At 49.8% G+C, this 21,713-nt stretch overlaps 4 protein-coding genes across 4 annotated transcripts; all 4 read right to left on the bottom strand.

Moving 5' to 3' along the window:
• Positions 1–1,504: 1,504 nt before the first annotated feature.
• Positions 1,505–2,188, bottom strand: LOC311580444 (uncharacterized protein). Its single transcript, XM_084752038.1, has 2 exons — positions 2,084–2,188; positions 1,505–2,053 (listed from the first exon to the last, which is right to left on the bottom strand). Exons 1-2 carry the CDS (start codon positions 2,144–2,146, stop codon positions 1,754–1,756), a joined length of 363 nt encoding a protein of 120 aa, XP_084608164.1. The 5' UTR covers positions 2,147–2,188; the 3' UTR covers positions 1,505–1,753.
• A 6,824-nt stretch (positions 2,189–9,012) lies between these two features.
• On the bottom strand, positions 9,013–9,644 carry LOC311580445 (uncharacterized protein). Its single transcript, XM_084752039.1, has one exon. It carries the CDS (start codon positions 9,616–9,618, stop codon positions 9,256–9,258), a length of 363 nt encoding a protein of 120 aa, XP_084608165.1. The 5' UTR covers positions 9,619–9,644; the 3' UTR covers positions 9,013–9,255.
• A 4,698-nt stretch (positions 9,645–14,342) lies between these two features.
• Positions 14,343–14,925, bottom strand: LOC311580447 (uncharacterized protein). The gene has a single exon (XM_084752042.1). The coding sequence runs from the start codon at positions 14,902–14,904 to the stop codon at positions 14,572–14,574; it is 333 nt and encodes a 110-aa protein (XP_084608168.1). The 5' UTR covers positions 14,905–14,925; the 3' UTR covers positions 14,343–14,571.
• Positions 14,926–18,581: 3,656 nt separating this feature from the next.
• Positions 18,582–19,272, bottom strand: LOC311580443 (uncharacterized protein). The gene has a single exon (XM_084752037.1). The coding sequence runs from the start codon at positions 19,243–19,245 to the stop codon at positions 18,823–18,825; it is 423 nt and encodes a 140-aa protein (XP_084608163.1). The 5' UTR covers positions 19,246–19,272; the 3' UTR covers positions 18,582–18,822.
• Between the last annotated feature and the right edge of the window lie 2,441 nt (positions 19,273–21,713).

Here is a 21,713-nt window from a genome sequence, read left to right as displayed (position 1 = left end):
GGCTGTCCTGGACTTGCTTTGTAGTCCAGGCTGGCCTCGAACTCACAGCGATCCACCTGCCTCTGCCTCCCGCGTGCTAGGATTATAGGCGTGCACCACCACACCCGGCTAGTGTTAGCATTCTTATTTCTGTTCCATTGCCCACCATAATGCGAACCGCTCTGCTCCGCTATGATGAACTAAACACCCTCAAACTGCGAGCCAACCAAAGCAAAACTAACTCATTCAGAAACTATAGGAGAAGGTGAGACGCTGCTGTGGCTCATCCTGTCTGTGGGCTCTTTAGGCCTTTGCCACAGGTTTGTGGACAGAAACCTGCAGAGTCCGGAGAAACTGTAGACAGCTGTGAGCAAGGCTATAAGGGGAGTCCCAGTGGGTTCTCTGAAGACAAAGACACCAGTGGAAATCCAGGAAGCCTGAGCCCACGAGGCCTCAGATGGGAATAGGGACTTTTCTAGGAACAAGACTGGAGGTCATATGTGCAGATCTTGTGAGAGAATACTGCACACTTTTTTTTGTGTCTACAACCTTAGTGATATGGAGAACAATGGGACTGGTCCCATGTCTGACCCGGTTTCATGCAAAGCTCATATTTACACGACACGCTGGTCACAGACCATCTTGGCTGCTGATTCCTAAACTCCGCCCCCCCCACCTTTGTTTATCATCACAAGCCTGCAACACAGAGAAAACTGTTGTAGCTCAAGGCAGGCAGCGGTGAGAGCTCTGGGAGGGACAAGGAAGAAGGGAACCTCAGGCACAGCAGGCACCGGTTCCTTGTCCCTCCCTGGGAACCGCCACATGAATTGCTTACAGCAGCCTGCAGGAGACCAGGGATGACAAGAACATTGGAAGTAGGAGACCATCACTAGTGCTGCACAGAGGAACTAACCCCCAGGTTACACATCACTGACAAGGATGTCTGAGGCATACGCAGGGCAGATTCAACCCCACTCGTTGATGGATGAGCAGTGGCCACGTGAACTCCGGCATCTACCACCACAGGAAGTCAGCTAGACCCCCGACAACGCTTTCTAGTTTCTAAGTTGAAATTGATGCATGGATGTCGCTCACCTGACAATTAAAGATAGGCATGTGTGAGCCACTGAAGGGAAGGTTTACAGGGTCAATCGTGTTGTATAGTTAAGATTCAAACACTTGAAAAGCGCCCTGCAGGAAAAAGTCACCAGGGGCCCAGCATACACCAGAGAGAAAAACTAACCAGCGAAGAACAGAATGCATGGAGTTCTTGTGGCCGTTGCTACAGATGCCCTGAGAAAGAGTCGCTGAGGGACGGGATAGGATGCAGCGATGGAAGAGTGAATCCAGGACAGAGCTGCATGCTCCTAGGTGCAGGAGTGCCAGGCACCTGAAGACATCCTCCTAATCAGGCCACGTACCCACCCCATCTCGTCTCCCGAGGATCTAGAGAACACTGATTGACCTTACATCCTTCCAGATACAAGAGAAGATAGGAAGGTAGACATGAAACAGGACAGACGTGTGCAGCTGAACTCGAACACTGGTTTATTTGGCACACAGGGTTAGAGCAGGCCCCTGCAGCCCGGACATCCACAGGAGGTCAGGGGGGAGGGGAGGCACATCCTGCTTCTGGACTCTGTTCTCCTCCAGGTTTCAGAGTGGGACGGGTATGACTCCCACCTGCTGCGAACGCTAAAGCTGAGGTCAAGTGGAACAGGTTGTGAGACAACAGGCATGTCCCATCTGGCAGCAGTTGGTTTGAAGACGCTGGTCAGCAACAGGAAGAGGTGCCACAGGTGACAGGTCTGCAGACCAAGGCAGGGCAGGAGGGCTGGCAGCACCCGGATGACTGGCAGGAAGAGGTCACACAGACAGGCCTGCCGCTCACGGGCATACACACAGAGGACTGGCAGGAGGGGGGCATGCACACAGTGGGCCTGCAGCTCACAGGCACACAGTAGGCCACCTGGTATCTAACAGGAATGCATGTAGCAGGCCTGCAGCAGGCTGACTGGCAGCGGCTGGACACACAGCAGGATGGCTGGCAGGGGCTGGACACACAGCAGGATGCCTGGCAGGGGCTGGACACACAGCAGGATGCCTGGCAGGGGCTGGACACACAGCAGGACGGCTGGCAGCCTGAGGAGCAGCTGGTGTGACACATGCTGGAGGCTGGCTGGTCTGGAGTATGTTAAGAATGACAGGAGCTCCTTCCCAGGGTGGCTTTTATACCCAGCCCAGTGTCCTAACCTCCCAGAACGCAGCTGGGCTTCCTTGTTTGCTTCCTCTGACCTCCCAGGTTGGTTCTGCTATAGTCCGTGTCCCTGTTTTGCTTGCCCTCAGCCTCATGGCTAATCACACCTCCTCCAGCTGCTGCTAAGCTGGGCTCCCACGCATCCTCCCTGGGGCCTTCTGGGTTCTGCCAAGCTCCATCACTTCCTGATTTCCTCACACGAAATCTCAAAGATCCATGAGTCCAGAAGTTCTCCCTGATGGGGGATCCACAAAGATCATACTTGTCACAGGGTTAGGAAGGGTTTGCAGAACGTGGGAGGCTGCGCACAGGGAGTGTCTGCTCATGAGCTGGAGTCAGATAAGACAAGCAAGGGCATGGAGGACAGCTCTCTCTATCAGAGTGTGCGTGTGTGTGTGTGTGTGCATATGTACACATGGGGTTCAGAGTGTGTGCACATGTGTGTGGGTGTAAATGTGTGCATAACTATACATGTGTGTCCAAGACTGTGACACATCCTGTGACCATAAGGCCTGTTCTCACCCAAGCCTTCCTCAATCCCAGCCACTTGTGCCCCTTGCTTGTGCTATGCCTCTCTGTTACCTCATCACTGCCGGCTGCCCTCCCAAGGCAGTGAGAACCGCTGCTGCTGCTGCCACTGCTGCTGCTGCTACCTCAGGCCCCCATATGGTTCTGTTGAGATGAGCTCTGTGCCCTCTGTCTGCCCCTGCCAACTGACCTCTGGTGAGCCTTTAAGCTGCCAATCCCCAGGGTGCTACCAGCCCTCCTGCCCTGTCCATTCCTTTCTGGCCCCTCCCTATTGCTCCTCTGCCCCCTGCTGACCTCTCCTCTTTAGCCCCTCAAACCCTGACTGATTTTGCTGCTATGGTCATGAGCCCAGGTGAGGACTCTCCCTTCTAGAAGTCACTCCAGCGTGAATCTGTAGAGCTATCTCCCCTGACTGTTCATCACACTCTGAACCTGTCTCGTCCCCTTTGAGAACACTGGAAGAGCAGAAAGAGAATAGGGAGGCCTGAGGCCCACGCTGGTGAGGGAAGGTCAGCCTAACAGCACAGAGCCACCTGGGCACATCCCAGGCTGTGTCTGTTAGAGAGGTCCAGGGAGGATCAAAGAGGGTAGGCTTTTCCTTAAGTGTGTGGCATCATCCCATTGCCTAGGGGTCAGGATAGAGTGAATCTGGAAAAAGGAGAAAGCCAGGCAAGTGCTAGAATTCCTGACTCTCTTCTTCCTGGTCCATCACAGTGTGGTGTGTTCCGCTCCACCATGATGTCCTGAATTCTGAAACTGAGCTCCAACATGAACGTTCCCTTCTCTCTCAAGTTTATTTCGAAAATAACTAGTCACAGCAATGCAAAAACACCTAATAAAAAAAAAAGCTGGGGGCTGGAGAGATGGCTCAGTAGTTAAGAGCACCGCCTGCTCTTCCAAAGGTCCTGAGTTCAATTCCCAGCAACCACACGGTGGCTCACAACCATCTATGATGCAACCTGGTGCCATCTTCTGGCCTGCAGGTAAACAAGCAGACAACACTGTATACATAATAAAAAATAAATAAATCTTTAAAACAAAAAAAAGCTGGTGCTGGCAAAATCAGGACATTGCCATGAATAACTCTGATCATTTGGAACTGATATGTGGAAGGAATTTGTCAGGGTGTGTAGCTATGGACCATGGAAGGCCTAGAATGCTGTAAGCAATGCATAACCTGAACAACACACCCTCCTTTGTCCAGTCCTCTCAGAACTCAGACCAGAATGCCAATAGAAACACAGTAAAGTCTGTGCTCACAAGGCTTCCTAGGGGAAGAGGGGCCATAGTGGAAACAGGATTATAGGCTCTTCATATTATATTCTGACAAAGGGTTACACATGGTTTGTTTTGTTGTTGTTGTTGTTGTTGTTTTCTGTGTCTGGAAGCATTGTATGAGTTTAAAGAAATTTGGTGAAGAAAATTCATGACTGCAAAGCACTCATGCAGATGCACGATTATTGCTGGCCAGTTTTAGCCAGTGAGTATCAGAAACAATGCGTAAAGCAGAAAGATCTGGAACACGTGTAGCCTAGCCAGAAAGAAAGCAAGCTGTACGTATGGACGCACAGAATGTGGTTGTTAAGGAGACAGTCGCCATCAAAAGAAAAGCTAATGTCACCAGCTTGCTCCTGTACTTCTGGGAAGCCACCATCTAGAGCCACAATAAGACTTCACACCCAGGGAACACATGGAAGTACACCCACCTCCATCGGTCACTCATCCCACTATAATAGGTGCCTATTGGAGATGTTTTTCATACCCCACTTCTCTCACAGAACCATGCTCTTGCAAAGCATCTTCAAGAACTGCGCCTACTTCTGAGGCTTCGCTGCAGGGATAGCCTGTTATGTCAACATGCCCCACATCCCTATGGACCTCTTCGGGTTAGGGTACCACTGGCCATCATTCTGATCTGCCAGCTAGCATCTTCACCCACATGGTCCTGCAGCTGACGGGTGGGATCTTGGGTTGGCTTTGCAATCGTGATGCAGTGCCTCCCAAGTGGCCCTCTTTTTCCTGGTGGTCTTGACTCAGATGACGGCCATCAGGACCACAAGAAAGCACTCAGCTGCTTGAAGGAGATATCCTGCCTGTTCCCACGATTCCTTTGCGGCTCTGAGGAGTTTCCCATGGGTTCAGGCAAGTGGTGCTCTGCACTCACTGCCCCACCATCCTGGAATGGCCATGCTTTCAAGCACCAACAATAAAACCTGAGGAGAAAATGATAACCTCGTACACCAAGGCGATGACTAACCGGCATTCTCTCCCATCACGGGTACCAGGGTCAAAATCTGAGAGCTCATTTGGAAGACTTCCCATTGAAAAGAGGGAGCCTCAAGGATTCCCTATCCGCATTCAGATGTCATGAAAGTGTTTTTCTTTCATTAAGCCCTCATATGCCGCTGCAGCCGTGATTTATGGGGCCTGGCTCTTCAACCTGGCATCACACCCCAGTGTCATCCGTGTGGTGATGGTTTTGCAGGCATGCAGTATGTCCGAGCTCTCTGGTCAAGGACACCTGCACATTTTTAAAGAAAAGCCTGGAGAGCTGGAGAGATGGCTCAGAGGTTAAGAACACTGACTGCTCTTCCAGAGGTCCTGAGTTCAATTCCCAGCAACCACATGGTGGCTCACAACCATCTGTAATATGATCTGATGCCCTCTTCTGGTGTGCAGGCATACATGCAGGCAGAGCACTGTATACACAATAAATAACTAAGTCTTTAAAAAGAAAAGAAAAGAAAAAAGATAAAGAAAAAGAGAGAGAGAAAAGCTGTATAGCAAGTTTAGAATATCTGTGAGGAGTCCCTGAGAGAAGGTTGTGTGGTGTTGAAGGGGTGAATTCTAGGCTACAATGGAGACCCCACAGATTAGAGGAATCAAGTAGACAGGCCATCTCCCAAGGAAAGCTACAGACAAAAGAGGGAGTCATTTGGGTGGGCAGTGGTGATGCACACCTTTAATCCCAGCACTTGAGAGGTAGAGGCAGGCAGAACTCTGAGTTTGAGGCCAGCCTGGTCTACAGAATGAGTTCTAGGACAGCCAGGGCTACAAAGAGGAAATCTGTCTTTAAAAAAACGGAAAGAGAGGGGAGGGAAGGAGGAAGGAAGGGAGGAAGGGATGGAGATTGAAAACCAAGGACTGAAGAGATGGCTCAGCAGTAAGAACACAGGCTATGTCCCAGAGGTCCTAAGTTCAATTCTCAGCAACCACATGGTGGCTCACAACCATCTACAATGGCATCCGATGCCCTCCTCTGGCATGCAGGCATATATGCAGAGAGAGCACTCCTCTACATAAAAAGGGGGAGGGCCACCTCAATGGAGAGTTAGTAGAAGCTCCAACCAGCTGGGATATGTGGATGGAGCATCCCAAGGCCATGTGAAGTCACATCAGGACACTGCCTACCTCGGATGGCCACCATCATGCTGTAGGTCTGACATCAGCCGTGCTGAGCTCCACTGCCTTTCCCTTTCCTATGCCCCTTGCATCCCTTCTGGCACCGGGCTGTGTATTCTGGCATCGAGTGTTGTAAGCACGTGACTTGACTTAGCTATTATAGGGATTCACAGCTAAGAGTTCACTTCGAGGAAACCTACCAGCGTTGCTTTTGTAAATGGATATGCTGTCAGAGTGCCTTCCAAACGGTTATGCCTATACCCAAAGAAGGATGCTACTCTCAGCCTTTGTAGAAGCTCCTTTTCGCAGTGGGAAAGGGGTGAGTACAGAGATCAGTAATTGGTCAGAGTGCTGGTTGCTCAGCCTTAGCCAGAATATCTATATTCTCTCTTCTCAAAGGCTCAGGGAGCAACAAAACAGACAAGATGGAGGTGGGGGGGAAAGAATGTAAGAGCCGAAGATGGAGAAGAATCTGTGAAACGCTGCTTTCTGGACATGCCATGGCTGCTACACTCATGACCTCACAGCCACTGTGGGGTTGCCTGGACAAGGCCAAACCTGTCGATATTCCAGCATGGTTGGGAGGAGTATGGGAGCCCCCACCCTCCGCTGAGGAGCTGTTACTGGCTGCTTGGGGGAGTAGGAGCCATTTTCTACGGGAGGGTAGCCACTTAGGTAAGTTCCCAAGTCAGTAAATAGTTCCACATGCCTGCACATGCTCCTGCAAGCCTCTAATTAAACGCAGTGGGTTATTAAAAAGAGTAGGAGGGAGATATGTTAGGGAGAATGGAGCAGGGAGAGTGGGAGAGGACAAGAGAGGGGAGGGGGAGTAAAATGAGCAAAATGCATATGTAACACAGTCAACGAATACATAGAAAGTATTTTTAAAAGGTAGTTTTCCTTGAGCCACTAAAGAAACTTAATATTTGTGTTACGTTAAAAACTGTTAAGACTATTGGGAACCACAATACAGAATGGATGATTTTTTTTTTCCATCATAGACATAAACTTTGCGGAGCCAGGGGGTGCAATGCTCTGATGTAAAGTGAGGAATTTGGATGTCAGGTTGACTTTGGTTGGCATCTGAATGTTAGCCTTCACTGAAATGTGAATGAATTTACACTCTTGTAGGAGACTGAGGCAAGCCACTGGGCATGTCTGTAAAGGCTTTTCTAGACAGGAATAGCTGAGGGGTCAGGGGGGAGGCTCCCTGGAAGTAGGCGATGCCATCCCATAGGCTTGGGGGCTGAAGTGAACAAAGGCAGGGAAGAGAAGACAGCAGATCACTGGCACTATCCCCTCTCTGATTCCTGACCCACCACGATATGAACGTCTCCACTCTGCCCTCAGTCACAATGACGTGGGCTCTCCAAACCGTGAGCCAAAATAGCTTCTTCCTCTCTTAAGTTGTTTTGTTTTGGGATTTTATTAGTGTGAAAAGCAGCTAACACCAAAGGGGCAAACAGGCTTCAGGTCTACGCCCCATGCCTTCCAGTGCAAGGGGCAGGAATATACAAACTCTCCCCACCTCTGCCTCTGAGTCCAGCTTCACCTGCTACCTAAGCCATCACAGATGGATAGAGTGAACATAAGTGTGCAGAGCTCATGAGAACACGTGGACATACAAGGATGTGTGTTGTAGTGCGAATTTTTGGTTCCTTTTAAAAACACAGAAATATGGGAATAAGATTTCATTTTAATCCCAGGTGTGGGATATGGGGCTGCTTCAGATTGTCCACAGCAGCTGTCTGTGATCTGCCTCATGCTCTATAAGAGCCGTGGTTTTGTCAGCTGCAGATAATTTCTGTGAGCATGTGACAAATGGAATTCTGGAGATTCTTCAGAGGGTATATAAATGCTAGGGCCCTGAGAGGCATGGTGAGTTGTTGTTGTTGTTGGTGGTGGTGGTGGTGGTGGTGGTGATGGTGGTTGTTAGTCGCAGTTTGTTAAGTAGTCATATACAAAGAAGAAACAACCAGAAGAAATTAGATATCCTGACAGCGAAGATCAAACTTGCCCCAAGGAACTTGACACCCCTAATCAGAAGGAAGTCATCTAATGATGATGTCACCTTTCCCCTCTGTCCTTTTTTCTCTCCTTTCTAGTGTTAGTGGGCTGAAAGGATGGAATAAGGGTGGAGAAGAATGGAAGGAAAAAAAACTCACAAACAAGGAAAAGTCCAGCTACATACATGTGTGTGTGTGTGTGTGTGTGTGTGTCTGTGTGTCTGTGTCTGTGTGTGTGTGTGTGTACATGTGAAAGTGTAAGCCTGTGTGTGCTAGAGGATGCATGCAGGAGACTGCATATTTGAGACAGTTAGTTCAGACTGACTGGTTCCTTTCTGGCTCAGAGCCATCCACAGGCCCCATTTTTTAAGTACACAGCAAGTCAAAGGCCACCTTGGCTATTGGGGTATAAAATCACTTTGCAACACTTATCTCATCACCAGCCTACAGATATCAAGGAAAAGCCTGGAGCATGTGGCAGCCAGCAGCAAAAACTCTACAAAGACAAGGCCTGGGACAAGGCCCAACACCAAAGCAAAACTTGAGACCTGGGGTGGGCAGGCCTGAGGGTCTCAGGGGATGAGTCAACCCATAGAGATGTAAGGACGGTCCCCAACACTGTGCAGGGGGAAGTTACCATGGACACAACAAGATAGCCAAAAAGGAGTTAACCTTGAACGCTCACATGGCCTACACAATGACCTGGCCACACCCTCCTTATGTGTCCCACACTTCGAGGAATCATGGTGACACCAGATCATAAGAAGCATTGACCTTACATCTTTTCTGGTATGAGAGCAGCCAAGAAAGATGGACACGAAACAGGACAGACATGCGGAGTTGAACTGGAGAAACTGGTTTATTTGGCACTAACGGTTAGAGACAGCCCTGCAGCCAGGGCACCCTTCCAATGGGCAAGAAGAGAGGAATCCAGATAACTTCATATTCTCCCCCACAAAATCCCAGAGTGGGCAGATGGGCTTCCTCTCTGCCACATATGCTGAACCAGCAGCTAGAGGCCAGGAGCTCAGAGGGGACAGGTGTGTCCCATCTACACTGGGACAGCTGGTTTGGAGACGCTGGTCAGCAACAGGAGGAGCTGCCACAGGTGACAGGTCTGCAGACCAGGGTGGGGCAGGAGGGCTGGCAGCACCCGGATGACTGGCAGGAAGAGGTCACACAGACAGGCCTGCAGCTCACCGGCATACACACGGAGGACTGGCAGGAGGGGGCCGTGCACACAGTGGGCCTGCAGCTCACAGGCACACAGTAGGCCACCTGGTATCTAACAGGAATGCATATAGCAGGCCTGCAGCAGGCTGACTGGCACGGGCTGGACACGAAGCAGGCCGGCTGGCAGGGGCTGAACACACAGCAGGATGCCTGGCAGGGAGTGGACACACAGCAGGCTGGCTGGCAACCTGAAGAGCAGCTAGTGTGACACATGCTGGAGGCTGGCTGGTCTGGAGGAGGGTGAGAATGACTGGAGCTCCTTTCCGGGGCAGCCTTTATACCCCCAGCTCAGTGTCCTAACTACCCAGAATGCAGCAGGGCTTCCTTGTTTGCCTCCTCTGTCCTCCCAGGCTGGCTTTGCTGTGTCTGTGTTTCTGTTTTTGTTTTGCCCTTGACTTCCTGGCTTAATTACACCTTCTCCAAGCTCCTTCTACACCTGGGCTTTCCCAGCACCATCCTGATTCAGATTTGCTCTGTTGCCCTTTGCAAGTTCTTTTTGGGATACCCCCAAAGATCCAGGGGACCAGATGTCCCTCCTTATGGCAAAATGATCCTCACACAACCAGAGACTTCTCCTGTGGTTGGTGAGGGTATGCACGATGTGGAAGGCTGAGTACAGGGAGCTCTTCCTGACAGAACATGCTTAGCTCAGAGATGAGGTCAGACAGGAGAGAAAGAGACAGATAGACAGACAGACAGAGACAGAAAGAAAGACAAAGAGACAGAGACAGAGAGACAGAGATAGAGACAATGTGTGAGGAATTGTGAACATGACACATGAAGTTCAGAGTTTGTGCATGAGTGTGTACCTGAGTGTACATGTATACAGCCATACATGTGTATGCAGGACTATATTTCCATATGTGACCACTCACTACACATATGTCCCTGTATGTTGACATGTTTTTGTGGACTGTGCAAAGTTTGCCCTTATTCTTTCAAATGTTGCCACTACCTGGTTTCCATCTGAACATGGCTTTGTGATATATATTTTAAGTATCTCTTGTCTCGAGTTTGCGTAAACACACACACCCCATTTGTTCTCTGTATTGCCAATAAAAAGCCAACCAGCCAATGCTGATCGATGCAGAGAACAGGGTGGGACTTCCAGGATCAGCGAGGGGAAGAGAAAGAGGCGAGGAAGAAGACTTGGAGCCATGAGGGAGGACCAGGAGGCATCAGAAGAAATGAACTGGGCCTAGGAGATCATTAAAAACCAAATATAATGTAGGAAATCTGAATGGGAGGAAGCTATGCTAGCTTGGAGGTTTAGGATGGAGTAATTACTGCTCAGTACTGTGCTCTAGGCTAATTAAATAAATGCTAGTCTCTCTGTGTGGTTATTTGGGTAAATAGCTGGTTACTAATAATATGAATCAACATTAAATATTAATAATCTTTCTATGCCTATAGACCTGTTCCTTTCTCTACCCAACCTAGCCCCCACCACCACAACCACCACCACATGAACGGCTCCCCTGGCTCTTTCTCTGCTTCTCCCCTACTGGCCACTACCCATGCCAAGGTTGTGAGAACTGCTGCTTCCTGGAGATCTTCAGACTCTGTTGAGACTCCTGCAAGCTGGCCTGCTAGGGCTCTGAATTCCTAGTCCTCTGTGTGCTGCCGCCATGCCTCCTCCTCTACAGCACCTCCACCTGCCGTTGAGCTCTCTTTGATAAGTCTCTCAAATACTAGGATTGTTATCAACGAAAGCCTAGGTGGAAACTGTCTATCATGAACGATCAGGTAGAGCCAGAAGGGGGACTCAGTTGTCCCCTCACTTCCGTCCTGCTGGGGCAGGAGCACACACCCACACTCCTCTTTCCTATTCTAATTGTCATCCTTTTCTCCTGACATTGAACAACATCAGACCTCTGCCCAAATGAATAAATGTATCCAACCCTCGTCCTGTTTCTAATTTCTCAGGTTCTGAACCTGCCTCTTAGGACCTACCCTTTGGGGAGACATTTATCATACAAAGAGGCTGGGAGAAGCCTGGGGGGCCATGCTAGGGAGGATAGGAGTGATTGCTCACCTTCACCATCAACTTGATGCGTTTAGAATCTCCTAGGAGACAGAGGCATACCCTAAGGCCTGTCTGTGTATTTTTTTGTGGAAGATTGGCGGAGAGTACAGACCTCCGTGACTATGGCAGCACCACCACCCCACGGGCTGAGGGACCAGACGGACCAAATGTGGGAATGAAGGAAGCCAAACTAGCAACACCATTCCTAATCCACCACCTCATGGACCATCATAACACGAACTGCTCTGCCAACCGTGACGGACTGAGGTGTCTGAAACCAAGAGCCAAAATAACCCCCTTCATCCCTTTGAGTGGCTGTGTCGGGCCACTCATTACAGCAATGCAAAGGCAGTGAATAGAGGACTTATCGGAGAAGTCAGGACACTGCTGTGACTAACACTGACTGTGTGGTTCTCCGGCCTTTGATTTGTTTGTGGATAGAGTGTGTAAAAGTTTTAGCTTTGTAAACCCTAGCGTGCCATACACAAAACCAATGAGACGTCCCGGTGAGACTCAGAAGACCAGTGTGCCAACAGAAAGTCGGGCGGGATGGTGTGCTTATAAGATTTCAAATAGAAGAAGGATGCTACTGGGCCCAGAGGCCGTTCATGTGCCATTCTTGGAAAGGCTCCGTGTATGTTTTGTCTTGTCAGAGCATAAGTTTCAAGTGATGAACAAATCAATTTAATGGGGAAAAATTTGAAGACAGCAAAGATGGTGGCTTATTGCTGGCTGCCTTTAGACACATATATATATACATATACACATATACACATACATAATGCAAAAGGTGATCATTACAGAGCCTGGCTAGAACAAGGTCAGTTAGAATGCTGTGGCTGAGGAGACCGTGGTAGTTAAAGAGATTAAGACCATTAAAAGGAAGCCGCTTGGCACTGGGACAATAATAAATCAGCCAGACGCCACCCTTCAAAGGCTCAGGCTGAGAACAAGAGCCAAGTTACTCTTTGCTTTCACTGTGGGAGAAAAGTAAACGCACTGGGCTGACCAGGCATGTGGACCTAGTGTCGGCCGCAAAATGCTCCAGATTTTTTTCAGTCACTCTCTTGTTGCTATGTCAAGATGTCCGACAAGAAGCGCCTTTAATCCCAGCACCTGGGAGGCAGAGACAAGCGGATCTCTGTGAATTCAAGGCCACGCTGGTGACAGAGCAAGTTCCAGGACAGTCAGGGGTATTACGCAGAGAAACTCTGACTATTAAAAAAAAAAAATAAGTATTTTAACATTTTAAGGGAGGAAGGCCTCATTTCATCTTATGGCTCAAGGAAATAAAGTCCGTCCTTGTGAGGGAGTCACGGCAGCTGGTCACATTGTATCAGCAGTCCAGCAGACAAAGAGGAATGTTTGTGCTCACCTCTCTTTCTCCTTTTTATTCTCTCCAGGACTCAAGACCACCTGGTTACGTCGCCCACATTTAGGGTGGGTCTTCCCACTTCTATGATCCTAATCTAGATAATCGCTCACAGGCATGCCCAGAGATGTCTCTATAGATATCGATCCAGCCAAGTTGACAGGCAACGAACTGTCCGAGAATCTCTCTGTTTCTCAGGCTCTAAATCTAGTTTCACCTTCCAACGAGACACCAGAATCCATAGACATGTGAGTGGAGAGCGCACAAGGGTATGTGGGCACACATAGATGTTTGAATAAATGTGGATATGTATGAAGGTACATGAGTGTCGTGTGTGTGTGTGTGTGTGTGTATGTGTGTGTGTATGTGTGTGTGTGTGTGTGTGCACATACATATGCCTGAATATATATGCATAAGCAGGCTTCTCTGTGTATAACTGCACTTAACTGTGTGGTTCTGCGTGTATGAGGGAACAGGTGTAAGATTGAGTATGTGTATGATTGTGTGTACACTGACCCATGTGCACATAAGAAACGAGGTGTGTGTGTTCAGGACTATTAGCCCATGACGACTGAGTCTATTTCTGATTTAGTTTCATACAGATCTCTCATTTAACCAACACAGTGTGTCCTTGACTCCCTGGGTGTCTGGGTTATACAATGACTTTTACAACATGTGTCAGCAAGGTGGCCAGCAGTGGGAACTCCACAGAGGGACAGTGTGGGACGGTGTGCCAGGCTTCCGCAGAGCCTGAGAACAGTGTTCCTGCTGTTCTATGAGGGATGGGCACAACTGTAGGAGACTGGGGAGAAAGCTTTTCACTGGAGAGAGGTAACCTAGCCAGCACTACATGAGGAAAGAGTTACCAAGCCCAGTATATTGGCTCCATGAGGATGAGCAATGCAAAGGCGCCAGTCTGAGGCACAGGACCCAGCTGACTTGAATCACTGAAAACACAGAATAGGGCTCCCCTGACTCTAGAAGTGGCTATACCAAGACACGAATGAAACTTGGACCACGTGCCTAGTGTCCATGCTGGAAGCGACATGAAGTGACTATGACATCTCCTCATCATTCAAGAACAAAAAATGGGCAGGCATGTCCCAGGGGTAGCAGGTGTCACAGATTACAGATTACAGAACTAAGATCCAGCTTGCAAAAGCCGCTGGGCAGGAAGAAAGTCACATGACTCACGGCACATCCCAAGAGAAGAGGCAAACACAGCCCTGGACAGTCTAGCCAACCTACCCCCCTGCTATCGACGCAGCCACTGCTGCAGGAACATTGGGGGAGGAGAGCCAGGCGAGGCAGAATGGAGACTCATGAGGGACAGAGTCTGTGGCAGGGGCCATAGGCTTGAGCACAGTCAGACAGGGCAGAGACACGACCACATCTGCCTCATCAGGCCCTGTCCTCTGCCTGGCGTTCCACCCAATGAAGAACCACAGCGAGGCTGGATCACAGAGAGCACAGACATGACAGGCTTTCTGATGCTGATGCTAGAACAACTGAGAAAACAGACAGGAGCCCGGACAGACATACAGAGCTGACTCGAGAAGCCATTTTATTTGGCACATGGGTTAAGGGAAGGACACTGGAGACAGGACGTCCTTAGAGAGGGGTAGGGCAGGGGAACCTGGGTCATTCTTCTGAATTCTCTTCCCAGGGCTGAGCACACTTGCAAACCAATAGTCACAGAGGAAGGAGATGGGGGCGTGGGATAGATGTGTCCTGTCTATGGTGACAGCAGCTGGTTTGCAGACACTGGTCAGAAACAGGAGGAGCTGCCACATGTGACAGGTCTGCAGACCAGGGTGGAGCAGGAGGGCTGGCAGCACCCGGACGACTGGCAGGAAGAGGTCACACAGACAGGCCGGCAGCTCACGGGCGTACACACAGAGGACTGGCAGGAGGGGGCCGTGCACACAGTGGGCCTGCAGCTCACAGGCACACAGTAAGCCACCTGGTATCTAACAGGAACACATGTAGCAGGCCTGCAGCAGGCTGGCTGGCAGGGGCTGGACACACAGCAGGATGCCTGGCAGGGGCTGGACACACAGCAGGACGGCTGGCAGCCTGAGGAACAGCTGGTGTGACACATGCTGGAGGCTGGCTGGTCTGGAGTACGTTGAGAATGACAGGAGCTCCTTCCCAGGGTGGCTTTTATACCCAGCCCAGTGTCCTAACCTCCCAGAACGCAGCTGGGCTTCCTTGTTTGCTTCCTCTGACCTCCCAGGTTGGTTCTGCTATAGTCCGTGTCCCTGTTTTGCTTGCCCTCAGCCTCATGGCTAATCACACCTCCTCCAGCTGCTGCTAAGCTGGGCTCCCACGCATCCTCCCTGGGGCCTTCTGGATTCTGCCAAGCTCCATCACTTCCTGATTTCCTCACACGAAATCTCAAAGATCCATGAGTCCAGAAGTTCTCCCTGATGGGTGACAGTCCTTACACATCCACAAAGATCACACTTGTCACAGGGTTAGGAAGGGTTTGCAGACCGTAAGAGGCTGGACACAGGGAGTGTCTGCTCATAAGCCACAGCTGGAGTCAAGACAAGAAAGAGCATAACAGCCTGGTCTGCAAAGTGAGTCCAGGACAGCCACGGCTAACACAGAGAGACCCTGTCTCAAAAAAACAAAAAAACAAAAAACAAACAAAAAAGAAAGAAAGAAAGAAAGAGTGTGGAGGACAGCTCTGTGTGTGTGTGTATGTGTGTGTGTGGTGTGTGGTTGTGTGTGTTGGAGGACAGCTCTGTCTCTATCAGTGTGTGTGTGTGTATATGTGTGTGGTGTGGTGTGTGGTGAGTGTGTTCATGTGAATGTGTATATGTACACATGGGGTTCAGAGTGTGTGCATGTGTAGCTGTGAGTGTAAACGTGTACATAACCATACATGTGTGTCCACAACTGTATATCCCTATACCACTAAAGGCCTGTTCTTTTTTTGCACCCAAGCCTTACCTAGTCCCTGTCACCTTGACACCTGAACTGTTCTTCGGGCCATCCTGCTTGTCCTATGCCTCTGTGCTGCCTCATCTCTGCCTGCTGGCCTGCTAAGGCTGTGAGACCTGCTGCTGCTGCCACAGACCCCCATGTGGCTCTGTGGAGATGGACCCTGTGTCCCGTGTCAGCCTCCTGCCACTGGCCTGTGGCAAGCCTGTAAGCTGCTACTCCCTAGCTTGCTGCCAGCCTTCCCACTCTTCCCTGTGGCTCCTCTGCCTGCTGCGACTCCTCCTCTCCGGGCCCTCACACGCAGGACTTGTCTGAGTGAGAACTGTCACCCCATCCTGACTGTCCTGATTCAGGAGGGGCCTTGGCTCCTCAGATTTCACCCTGTGGTATTGGGGCACCTCCCAACCTCCAGTTTCCTCTTCTCCGTGTCTTCTCTCACAGCTTTAGAGAAAATTAGACTTCCTCCTGATCAAAGTCCTAGACTCTTATCCTTTTTCTTCTTTTTCTTATTCCAAACCCTCTGGGGGGGGGGGGTTCCCTGCCTGATTCCAGTGAGATCCTAGCAACCAGACAGAGGCTAGGAGAGGCCCGAGGGCTGGTGCCCTGAAGAGATAGTAAGAAGATTCATATTGGGGCTGGAGAGATGGCTCAGAGGTTAAGAGCACTGATTGCTCTTTCCAGAGGTCCTGAGTTCAATTCCCAGCAACCACACGGTGGCTCACAACCATCTAGAGTGTGATCCGGTGCCCTCTTCTGGCCTGCAGGTGTACATGCAGTCGGAGCACTATATACATAATAAATAAATCTTTGGGGGGAAAAAGATTCATCTTTACCGTCGCCTTGAATGGATTTAGAATCACTAGGAAACAGAGGCGATCTGTAGCATGTCTAAATATTTCCAGGGACGGTAAACTGAGAGTCTAGACTGTCTTTGAATAGATGGCTCTCTCCTTTGGGCCAGGGTTAAAGCAGACAAGAAGAAAACTAATCAGTTACAAGTACCTTATTTCTCTTTTTTATGGCCCATTGCGACTGTTCTGCTCCCCCAAAACGAAGTGAACTCTGAATCCAAGAGCTCAAAACCTCTTTCACCCATCTGAGTTGCTTTACTGGGTAATTCAGCATAGCTATACAGAAGTGACTAGTATAGAAAACTGGTCAGAGAAATCAGGACATTGCTGTGAATAAACCTGACTGTATGTTTCTTAGGCCTTCGACTGGTGTCTGGGTACACTACATAAGAGTTTTGACACATGGGCTTTATGACCCTCAAGTGCTATACAAAGAGCTAATGAGACATCCAGGTGAGAACTCAGAAGACCAGAATGCCAACAGAAAGATGTGTTCATCAAGTCTCAGGATGATGTTGGGAACTGGACCAGGGGCCATCCGGGTGATATTCCACAAGAGAATTTCCTCTGTGTCCAGAAGTGCCATGTGATGCTGAGTTTATAGTGGTGGGTAAATTAACCATGCAGAATAAATTTCAAGATGGCAAAGAACTCACACAGTGGTCTGCTCATTGCTGGAGGCTTTTAGACAGGTTTACAGTGAGAATCAGGAACCACACATCAGAGCAGAGAGATTTGAAAACCATGTAGCCTGGCCAGAAAGGGAAGCAATCAGAAACCGATGGCTGAGGAGGGTGCGGTCTCTAAAGAGGTTAACGCCATTAAAGCGAAGCCAACTGCTTCACCCTGGGGCAGTAGAAAATTAGCCAGACCCTACCACCCATCAAAGGCTTCAGAATGAGAACAGGAGCCAAGATAAATTCTGTCTCTTCAAGTGTTTTGTGCTTCATGGTGTCACATTGATGAGAAAAGCTGACGTGGGAGGATGGTCAGGGCCTCTGCCTGGGCCTCGAGCTGGGGGGGGGGGGGGAAGTGCTTGAGTGAAAGGTGAGGGAGTGTGCAGAGCTAAGCATGGCCATGTGTCTGCAGAAGCATACACACATGTGAGGAAGTACAAATGAATGTGGGGGGGGGGAGTGTGTAAGTATGACCACCTGAGTATACGGGTATGTGTGAGCATACACACATGTGCATGTGAGGATTTTTTCATATGTGTCCCTTTATATGCCCATGAGGGTGTGAATACAAGAGTATTTGTGTGTGCCTGTGTGGGTGCCTGTGTGTGTGCCCGTGTGTGTGTGTGTGTGTGTGTGTGTGTGTGTGTGTGTGTGTGTGTAACCTGGGTGCAAACACATCATAGGTGCATGGAGTGTGCTGCATGTCAAGGGCAGTTAGTCCATTTAAGGAAAAGTCTTTATTTAAACAGCACAGTGGAACCCTGACCATCTTGGCTGCTAAGGGATTAAACAACTTTTGTAACTCATGCCTCATGACCAACCTGCATCTGTCATATTGTAATTGATCAACAGTAAGAAATTGGTCACAAATCGTTCCCCCCTGCCCCCCCCCCCCGCAATACTGAAACAGTGATTTGGAGCATGTTATTCTATATGACTGAAATTCAAACATTCCCAAAGCTGCCCACTAAGAAGAATGTCACTGTGACTGGGACACAGGACATCCCCAGAGGAAACAGAAAACCTTTTATAAACAACTCTAGGACTCACCATGTATGAGCGCCTGCTACAGGCACCATGGGAAAGGCGAGCAGGAGCAAACACTGCAGTGAAATACAGTGAGTCCCTCACAGGGGCCACAGGGATGCCAAGGACATAAACACGCCCACTCATCAAGCCATGCCCTTTGCCGTGCATGCCGCCTCCTGAGGAACCATAGTGGGTCACAGAAACCATTGATCTTACATCCTTCCTGATGCCAACGCAGCCAAGAAATACAGACAGGAACCAGGACAGAAATGCACAGCTGACTAAAGAAGCCACTTTATTTGGCACACGAGGTAAGGAAGGACCCTAGAGCCAGGACAGAGGGAGAGGCTGAGGCAGAGGGAGAGGTATCTGTATCATTCTTCTGTGTTCTCTCGCAAGTTCCAGGGTGAGCCAGGTGCGCTTCCAACCTGTTTCAGGAGCAGAACCACCACCACAGAGGGGTAGATGGATGCGTCCCATTTGCACTGACAGCAGCTGGTTTAAAGACACTGCTTAGCAGCAGGTGGGGGTGCTACAGGTGACAGGTCTACAGACCAGGGTGGAGCAGGAGGGCTGGCAGCATCCAGACGACTGGCAGGAAGAGGTCACACAGACAGGCCGGCAGCTCACAGGTGTACACACAGAAGACTGGCAGGAGGGAGCCATGCACACAGTGGGCCTGCAGCTCACAGGCACACAGCAGGTGACCTGGTATCTAACAGGAATGCATATAGCAGGCCTGCAGCAGGCTGACTGGCAGGGGCTGGACAGGCAGCAAGATGCCTGGCAGGGGCTGGACACACAACAAGATGGCTGGCAAGGACTGGACATGCAGCAGGCTGGCTGGCAGCTGCTAGACACACAGCAGGATGCCTGGCAGGGGCTAGACACACAGCAGGCTGGCTGGCAGCCTGAAGAGCAGCTGGTGTGACACATGGCAGAGTCTTGCTGGTCTGGAGGAGGGTAAGGATGTCTGGAGCTCCTTTCTGCAGTGGCTTTTATACCCAGCTCAGTGTTCCAATTACCCAAAATGCTGCTGATCTTCCTTGTTTGCTTCCTCTGTCTTCCCAGGCTAGTTTTGCTGTTATCCATGTTCTTGTTTTGTTTGCCCAGTTCCATGACTAATGTGGCTCTCCAGCTGCTGCTACATCTAGGCTCCCAAGCTATCCTCTCCTGATGTCATCTGGATTCTTCCATGCCCCATGAATTCTTGATTTCCTTGCATGAGCTCAGAGGAGTGCAGAAGTACAGATGCCTTCTCTATGAGATGACAGTCCTTTTATAACCACAGAGATTATTCTTTTCCTGTGGTCTGGAAGGCTCTACAATACATAGGAGGCTGAAGCAGTGAATGTCCTCATCCATCAGAGTCCTGGGGGAAGACACATTGGACCAGCCACATCCTTGGAATGCAGATGAAGCCAGTGCATATTCATAGGGGCCACAGCTGGAAACTGCGCAGAGGCCAAGGCTCCAGGCTCAGCCCCCCTTTTGGTGTGTCCAGTAGTGAGCCAGAAGTGCCATCACAAAAGACAGGACTACAGTGGTATCTGTAAGTATCCATATTGGTCACTCAGAGTTGGGGAACGGGTATCTGAGTCGGCCCAGGGTCCTTGGATGCCTCTCTGAGCAAGATGAGAACACACAGATGTGCATGTGAGGCTGACTTTTCCTCCTGGCTCTCAACTTTCCCTTCTATAGCCACAGTGCCACAGAATATAGGCATCTGGTATATTCTTCTGCCCTCCCAGCTCCTGCTGTAATCACAGAGAGTATCTCCGAAAGTGTCTAAAGCCACTTGCAGGAAAGGTTCCAAGTCTCTTTGTTTCTGCTTCAACTCCATCCTTGACAGGAATGAAGCTTTGAGACAAGAAGATGCTGTCTATGCTGGAAGATGCAGGCCAGGATTAGCAACATGCTTCATGGCTGTTTTCCTAGCAGCCTAATAACCAGTTCAACTGTGAGCAATGCCTGACCGTCATTACAGTCTCTGCTTGCCCTTCTCCTCCTTCCTCCAGAAGTGGAGAAAATATCACCAGAAAGAAGCAGAAAGTTGTCCACAAGGCCAGACCATCCCAGAAAACTACCTGAATCCATGCAGCAAGGCTATGGGCTTCTAGGATAGCCTTATGTAGGCAGGAAAGACAGACTCACTGAGTTTTAGGTACTGCACAGTCTGGCCACATGCTCCAAGCTCTTAGTACTAATAAGGAGGTAGACCAGATGTCTGTCACAATGTTAACTTCCCCTTAAGAGTTTCCTAAAGACGCTAAAGAGAGGGGTCCTCAAAATCGTGCTCAAACTATAATCTCTGCTGCATGATTCAGGACCAACCTTTGGGAACAGAGAATGGAAGGTGTAGAGTGTAGCAAACCTGAAGCCCAAAGGCCCTAACATGGCTGATCCACAGTTAGGAGATGTCCACATTCAGACAGGTCTAGGCAGATGGGCACATGTGGCTCCTGTGTCAAATGAACCACACTTTTGACCATCTCTGCTGACCCAATTTCCCAATGAAGTATGGCCAGTGGGTGAGAGGACATCCAAGGTGGGCAGGGAAGCATCTAGGAACATAAGCAAGATGTACCCCAGAGATAACTTGGCAGGGGGACGGAGGGGGATCAGGTGCCTATCTGCCCACAAACCTATGTTCCAACCAGGAGCCTAGGCCAGGCTATGCCTAGTGAGAGCCAGACCACAAAAGAGAAACCGACCACCCCAGGACTGAGTAGACTCCCCCAGTATCCAACTGGAACCCAAGACCACTGTGCTTGAGCCTAGAGGAAGGCTCACTGCAAACACCCCTGACCTGGCCCACATGAAGATTCTAGGGACGTGGGTGAAATCTTGAGCAGAGGTGGGGTGGGTTTTCCACATTTGTACCCCCCACAGAGGGTAAAGCCAGACCTACAGAAGCTCAAAAGAGCTGGCGCACAGTTGCCTGTCTGCTTAAACAAAAACCCACAGTCGTAGAAGGTAAGAGAATGCAGAGCCTCCAAACGTAGTTTCACAACATCAAAATAACCAGGCACAAAAGCGACCAGCAGAAAGAATCAGGGATGATCTCATTACAGAGATGGGCGGGCGGTGACCACAGCAGCTGTTGTATGCCCAACGATCAAAGAAGAATATTATCCTCATGAGTGGATAGGCAGAGATTCCCAGGAGAGAAATGGAGCTAATCAAACAAAAGGGAATTCTAAAATGGAAATATACAATAGCTGAAATTTAAATACTGGGCAAGCCTGAGAGCAGATGCAAGAATTTTAAAAAAATGGGTGGATCCAAAACACCAAAAGAAATCATTCCATCAGAAACAGATAAGTTGCCACACGGTGATGGCACATGCCTTTAATCCCAGCACTTAGGAGGCAGAGGCAGGCAGATCGCTGTGAGTTCTAGAC

This window comes from Acomys minous, assembly GCF_964271855.1.
Source record: "Acomys minous genome assembly, chromosome: 13".
Lineage (NCBI taxonomy): Eukaryota > Metazoa > Chordata > Mammalia > Rodentia > Muridae > Acomys > Acomys minous.
The sequence above is the reverse complement of the archived record's forward strand: the minus strand, read 5'-3'. Positions and strand labels throughout refer to the sequence as shown.